We start from the raw sequence: 7075 nt of genomic DNA on the forward strand, positions 1-7075 counted from the left end.
CAGGAAAAATTCGAGGTACGCTTTAGTGAATGACGCGTCATTGGAAAATCAATATAAACTCTAGTATAGTAGATTACTATAAAGTTGTCTGTAAAATTATGAAATCCAAATTACTCTCCATAAAATTTACTAGAATCCTATGAAATGACAGAAAATGTAATTATTACTCTTACACAACTCCCAACGTATAATATAATTTGTAGTTAAAAATGCATAAAAGGCTGAACCAAATGGTTATCTAAAGTACTGAAACATTATGTCCAGTATATTAAACTGGTCAAATATCATGCAAAAGCATAATGTCCAGTATTATATACTGGATGTGCACAATACATATTCGTGTCATATTTTACAACCTACTTTTCTTGGAATGTGCAAAAAGTTACATTTCTCTGAACCTAATAAAACATCTAACAGACCTGAAAAGTTACCTTTACATTTATACATATTTTAAATTTAGTAGGTGCACACTTTCACTATATTAAACAATCAGTTCACTAGAAAAATTCTATCATATTTTATTAAAATTTATATTCATCAGTAGCATTTTACCTTTTTCAAAAAAACCATGTCTGATGCTAGAGGAAGCAGGAAGCTTACAATGGATGAACTTATGCAGAAGTGGGAGAGTTTAAAGTCTGATTGGGATAGTAAAGTTCCAATGGATAATATTATACAAAAGTGGGAACAAATAAAGGCTGACTGGAAAAGAATAAGACCTCAGGTTTTTGCTGATGAATCATTCAAGAACAGGCTGAACGTAGAACGCAGTTCTGAAGGTTATTCAACCTCGTTCGACAAGGTTGTCCAGAACATTGATTCTTTCAAGTATCCCAACAGGGACGACTGTGCGAAGCTCAAATATAGCTTAAAGAATCTTCCTCATCTTATGGACAAAATAAAAATTGAACAAAATCAGTTGCGTCATGATTTCAACAGGTTGAAGAATGATCTCGTGAGACTTTGTGGTATTTTGCCCGGGTATCCTATCATTATCTCTGATTCGGATGATGATGAGATATATCAAGAAATTGAGGAGTATTATTCTGATGATACAGATGATTCTTAGTATTGCTTAATCCTTTTTTATGTTTTTGTTCTATGTTTTTGTCATTGGGTGCTCTTTATCTTCTACTATGTTTATGTGTGATTGTTCTTTGTAATATTTCTTTTATGTATCTGATATTATGGAATACGATCGACATAGTATCAAAAAGTTTTCAAGAAAATTATACAAAAATTCTGCATTATTCACGTCAAGAATTAAATACGGGGCAAAGTGGTTTAACAATATATAATTCCAGTGTAATACACAGGGAATAAAATATTAAATTATTTAATTCCAGTAAATTATTTTAATTACCAAATTTTAACTATTTTCCACTTCTCCATCGTAATATACTGTCTTATATCCCTTCATGAATAACATTTCCAGCATAATATATAGACAATGACCAAAATTTGACGAATCTAAGATAAAAAAATCTGCATTATTCATGTCCAGTATTAAATATGGGACACAATAGTTTAACAATATATAACTCCAGTGTAATATACAGGAAATAAAATATTAAATTATTTAATTCCAGTAAATTATTCTAGATACCAAGTTTCCACTATTTTTTACTTCTCCGTCATAATATACTGGTTTATATCTTTTCATAAGTAGCGTTTCCACCATATTTAATAGGGATTAACCAAAATTGGACAATTTTAGGGTAAAATAATTTGAATTATTCACGTCCATTATTAAATACAGGACAATATGTTTATAAGTATATATAAATCCAGTGTAATATATAGGGAATAAAATATTAAATTACTTAATTCCAGTAAATTGTTCTAATTACCAAGTTTTCACTATTTTTCACTTCTCCATTATAATATACTGGCTTATATCCCTTCATGAGAAACATTTCCAGCATAATTTATAGGGAGTAAACAAAATTTGACGAATTTAGGATAAAAAATCTGCATTATTCACGTCCAGTATTAAATACGGGATACAGTGGTTTAACATTATATACTCTCGTGTAATATACATGAAATAAAATACTAAATTATTTAATTATAGTAAATTATTCTAGATACCAAATTTCCACTATTTTTCACTTCTCCATTATAATATACTGGCTTATATCCCTTCATAAGTAGCATTTCCAGCATAATTTATAGGGAGTAACCAAATTTTGACGAATTTAGGATAAAAAATTTGCATTATTCACGTCTAGTATTAAATATGGGACACAGTGATTTAACATTATATAACTCCAGTGTAATATACAACAAATAAAATATTAAATTATTTAATTCCAGTAAATTTTTCTAGATACCAAGTTTTCACAATTTTCAACTTCTCCATATGATAATATACTGGCTTCTATGCCTTCATAAGTAGCATTTCTATAATAATTTATAGGAGAGTAACCAAAATTGGCCGAATTTAGGGTAAAAAAATTTGGATTATTATAGGGGTAAAAATCTGAATTTACAAGAAGCAACCAAAAATATATTAAATATGACATATCTCCAGCATAATTTACAGGAAATTACTGGATGATATTCTTTCACATATTAGATTCTCCAGCATAATATAAAAAATACAAGCTAGAATTCCATAAAAATTACTGGATGATATTCTTTCACATATTAGATTCTCCAGCATAAAATACAGGAAGCAAAACATTTTAAATTCAAATTATAAAATCTGCATATATATCAACAAAGTATTCATGTTTAATATATAATGCAAAAAACTATGTTTATCAAGGTATTTACACTTGAGGACTGCCATATGCTAAAGGATATTTACAAAAGTTATTTCCATTATCTCCATATTCATCACCAACCATCTCTGGAGGAGTTTCATACCCTGATTTGTGTTTCCATTCTGCCTGTCCCCATAGACAAAAACCATGATACTCCCGATAATATTTAATTGTATTGGGCACAATTGTCTTAACATCTTTACCCTGCATCAACATATCAACATATCTTATAACAAATGCACCACAACTTGTGTTTCCTATCTGTTTTGGTGATTCTTTCCAGCGAACATCAAATGGTTCATACACATGCCCAAATATAGGATGCAAGTCACCAAATTTACAACACTCCATAACCACAGGAATGAAATGCTGATAATAAAGAAGCTGCGTCTTTATAACATCATACTTATAGCCCTCGTAAACCGAATCATATACATATATGGTCTTCTCATTCAAGTATAAAACTGCCAGGTATTAATGAGTGCAATAATTTAAGCGAATTTCACCATTTACCATTGGAGCAGGAAGTCGAATCAGACAGAAAATATTTTCAACAGATGACCATGAAATCCCACATCTACGATTCTCACCCAATATATACTGACAAAGCCCAAATCCAAATCCCACATTCCAAAATTCAAACTCAGTCCAGCCTTCTGGACGACGCTTCCAGTCACTATATGCAAATCCAAAGTGTCATTAAAGTCCACATCTGTTGTTGTTGAGGCAAATGGATACTCATTGATGTGATATATATGTTTCTTCCTCATATAATATAATAAAACATCTATGTGCTGAATATAAAACAAAAATAAATATATGTCAAATATAATATAAAATAAAATCAAACGTTCACAATGTAAAAGATATATACATACCACATCAGTTAAAGTATACTTATCATCGCCAATCTCTTTAAAGAACATTCTTGATTTAGCTTTCTCATTGTAAAGTTCATATGGCTTTTGTTGCAGTACAGGATCTGTTTTGTAAATATCAGTTACACCCCTAAAAAAAAAGACAGAACAAATATTAAAAACAAAATAAAAGAGAAATTTTAATAACATATATATCAAATAAAAATAGAATAAGCTAAATATCAAAACTCACTTTGGTAGACGACCTCTTCTCTTGTTTTCATTTAAATATGCTACAAAATTATCCTCAGAAGATTTGATTTTTTCCGATAATGCCAGCAACATCTTCGGACATATTTTGAACTCCAATTCATACCTTTACTTGTTCCCTTATATGGAGATTTTAAATGCCAACTGGCATTACGAATTCTTTTTCCTCTACCAAGCAATTCTTCTTCTACATAAGCACTTTGTGCAATCTGTTGTACTTGTCCTCCTGACACTTCTTTTCCTTTATAGGAGGCAAAATTTAGTTTTTCATTTTCACCTCCTACCTCCATATTTTTTATTTCAGGTTTCAATGTGGTCTGCTGATCAGAATTATCATCCAGTTGAGAAACAGATTTAGCAATTTTAAGAGGAGAAACATAAACTCCCTCATCCCCACTTGAATATAAAACAATCTTTTTATCAGAATCACTATTTTGCATATCAGCAACAACAGATTGTTCAGCAGGGGTGCGATCAATAGTAGGTTCATGATCAAACACATTATAACTTGATTGACTTGACTGAGTCAAAATATTAAAATTAGGGCACGAATCCACAGATTTCCTCTTTCTTTTTCTAGTATACAATTTTCCCTGCTTAAAAAAAAACAAAAAACAAATGGAGAGATTATTAGAACTGAAAAACATAATGAAATGAAATATATTATACTTATCCAGTATAATTTACTGGACAAAAACAGCCTAGAGATGCCAGTCTTCCAGTATAATATACTGGATGAAATGAATTAGATGGCGGGAAACTCCAGAAGCAAATACTCGGGGTATAAAGAAGAAAAATAATCAAAAGGCATATTATAAAAGAAAAACACAATTAATGATTCAAAAAATTAAGAACAAGTGAAAATAATTTCTAGTCTGGACAACAGAACTTACACAGGGTATAAACAGAACTCATCTAGTATAATATACTGGACAACAATCTTACAAAACGGTAAACTTCCTGTAAAATATACTGGAATCAAACAAAACTCAACTATAATATAATAATCATCCAGTATAACATACTGGAAAGCAATCATTCCCAGGACAGATTTCCAGTATAATAAACAGGGAAACAAGCCTGCGCACACTAACCTGCTGAATCTTTTCAATAATTTCATGAACAACAAGAGGTTCTTTTTCATTCAACTTCCTTCCAATTCCATCCAAATTACCTTTACTTTCTTGGATGCACATTTCAGAAAGAGTTGCCAGACCAGTCTCAGGTTCCCTTTCCTTTGCTCCAGATGTTGCATTCACATTTAATATAGGAATACCTTGTTCCACTTCAGGTGAATCCAAAGTTATATTCCCCTTTTCAATATCGCGAAAAATGGCTTTAACATCTGTACCTCCTGTTACAGCATCTGTTCCTTCCAAATTACCTTTACTTCCTTGGATGCGCATTTCAAAAAGAGTTGTCAGAGCAGTCTCAAGTTCCCTTTCCATTCCTCCAGATGTTGTATTCACATTTTCTATAGGAATACCTTGTTCCACTTCAGGTGAATCCAAAATTATATTTCCTTTTTCAATATCGCGAAAAATAGCTTCAACATCTGTACCTCCTGTTACAACATCTGTTCCTTCCAAATTACCTTTACTTTCTTGGATGCGCATTTCAGAAAGAGTTGCCAGAGCAGTCTTAAGTTCCCTTTCCTTTCCTCCAGATGCTGCATTCACATTTTCTATAGGAATACCTTGTTACACTTCAGGTGAATCCAAAATTATATTTCCTTTTTCAATATCAAGAAAAATAGCTTCAACATCTGTACCTCCTGTTACAGCATCTGTTCCACTTCCCTGAGAGACTGCAAGTACATTATTTTGCAAAATATTTTGACTGGACTGTGGCGACCATGTGTCATATGTCACATCATCTATTTTCTAATTAAAGAATCAATATTACTATCAGCTGTAAGATCAGTCTCATCTGGACCACTATCTGCTCTTTCTTTGTACCCGTGGGTTTAATTTTGATAAAACTAATCAACTTCCAAATACAACACGACAAAATGGCTATTTGAAATCAGTCAATTTCCTCTGAGCATAAACCAAAACCAAATGGCCATCTATTGTTCTATTCATCTTCAAGTACAAGCAGCAACTCGACAACATAATTTCACTAAGGAAACTCAAAGAAAAAATAAGTAGCACACATAACTAATCGAACAAAGAAGATATGCCAACATCTGATTTTAGAAAGAGCAATTTAAACCCAATCAAATGCAACAAAAAATACAAAGTTCATGGACCGATCTGTAAAGCTTGGTTCAAAGAAAAAGAAATGCAAAAATTGAATAAACTAAACAAGGAAACCAACCAAGATTAAACAGATCCATGTAGATTCAAACATATCCAAATATAATGTAAAGCTATTGATCCATAAAGAATGAAAAGAGCTAAACCTCGTTGCTGCATATTCTTCGACGACGAATCGACGAAGAGAGTTTCCAAAGCAGCAAACCAAAAATGAGCTATTAACCCCGACCTCGAACCTCAACGGCAACTGACAATGGATTCGAACTCAAAAACGATTCTCAACTTCAGTTAAACTCTACGTTTCGAAAATCTGTTCGTGCGCGTGACGCTGTTTGTGCGTTTTTTGGAAGAATGGTCTGTTGGTTTTATGAAGAAGAAGCAACAGCTTCTCTTTGTCTATAGCTGCTAGGTCTATTATGTTTTGAGGTTCGTTCGACTGGATGAGAAACAACGGCTAGATCCGGTTCAGGGAGTGGTCGCTGGAGGTTCGACGAAGGAGATGACTCGGGGGTGGGGTCTAGTTGAAGAACGGCGGGTCTCTTTGGGGTGTGGTTAAGAAGAAAGAGCTCCGTCGATAGGTATGAGGGTGTGAAGGAGACCAAGCTTCAGGGGGCGCTCTTGGATTTTGAGAATTGTGGCCCCTCCCCCATTAAAGTGTATCCGTCTCTCTTTTTAGGCGTTACCCCTATCCCTTCTTTATTGTAGAGTCTAGGTCTAATGTGTATTTTTGTGTATTTTGCCAATTAGTCCCTAGGTCTTTTTGTGTTAAGTTCTTAGGGTCTTTTTATTTATTTTTTGTTCTAAAGAAGAGTCTAGAAAGGTCCCTAGGATTAGCTTAATAGGTATTGAATATTGAGCTTAAGGAATGAGCTAGAAACTTGGGCCTTTATGACTAGCTATGTTTAAAATTAGCTTAATTAAC

The 7075-nt window shown here is 32.6% G+C and overlaps 1 protein-coding gene across 2 annotated transcripts; it reads right to left on the bottom strand.

Moving 5' to 3' along the window:
• Positions 1-2685: 2685 nt before the first annotated feature.
• On the bottom strand, positions 2686-6820 carry LOC104238723 (uncharacterized). 2 transcript variants are annotated; one of them, XM_070168251.1, is made up of 4 exons: positions 6300-6820; positions 3879-4488; positions 3647-3776; positions 2686-3562 (listed from the first exon to the last, which is right to left on the bottom strand). In XM_070168251.1, the coding sequence occupies exons 2-4, from the start codon at positions 3968-3970 to the stop codon at positions 3302-3304; spliced, it is 483 nt and encodes a 160-aa protein (XP_070024352.1). In that variant the 5' UTR covers positions 3971-4488; positions 6300-6820; the 3' UTR covers positions 2686-3301. The 2 variants fall into 2 exon arrangements, with proteins under 2 accessions (XP_070024352.1, XP_070024351.1); XM_070168250.1 differs by lacking the exons at positions 2686-3562; positions 3647-3776; positions 3879-4488 and adding an exon at positions 4495-5702 and having other exon boundaries at positions 6300-6813.
• Between the last annotated feature and the right edge of the window lie 255 nt (positions 6821-7075).

The sequence above is a fragment of the Nicotiana sylvestris genome, chromosome 2 (genome assembly GCF_000393655.2).
Source record: "Nicotiana sylvestris chromosome 2, ASM39365v2, whole genome shotgun sequence".
Taxonomy (NCBI): Eukaryota; Viridiplantae; Streptophyta; class Magnoliopsida; order Solanales; family Solanaceae; genus Nicotiana; species Nicotiana sylvestris.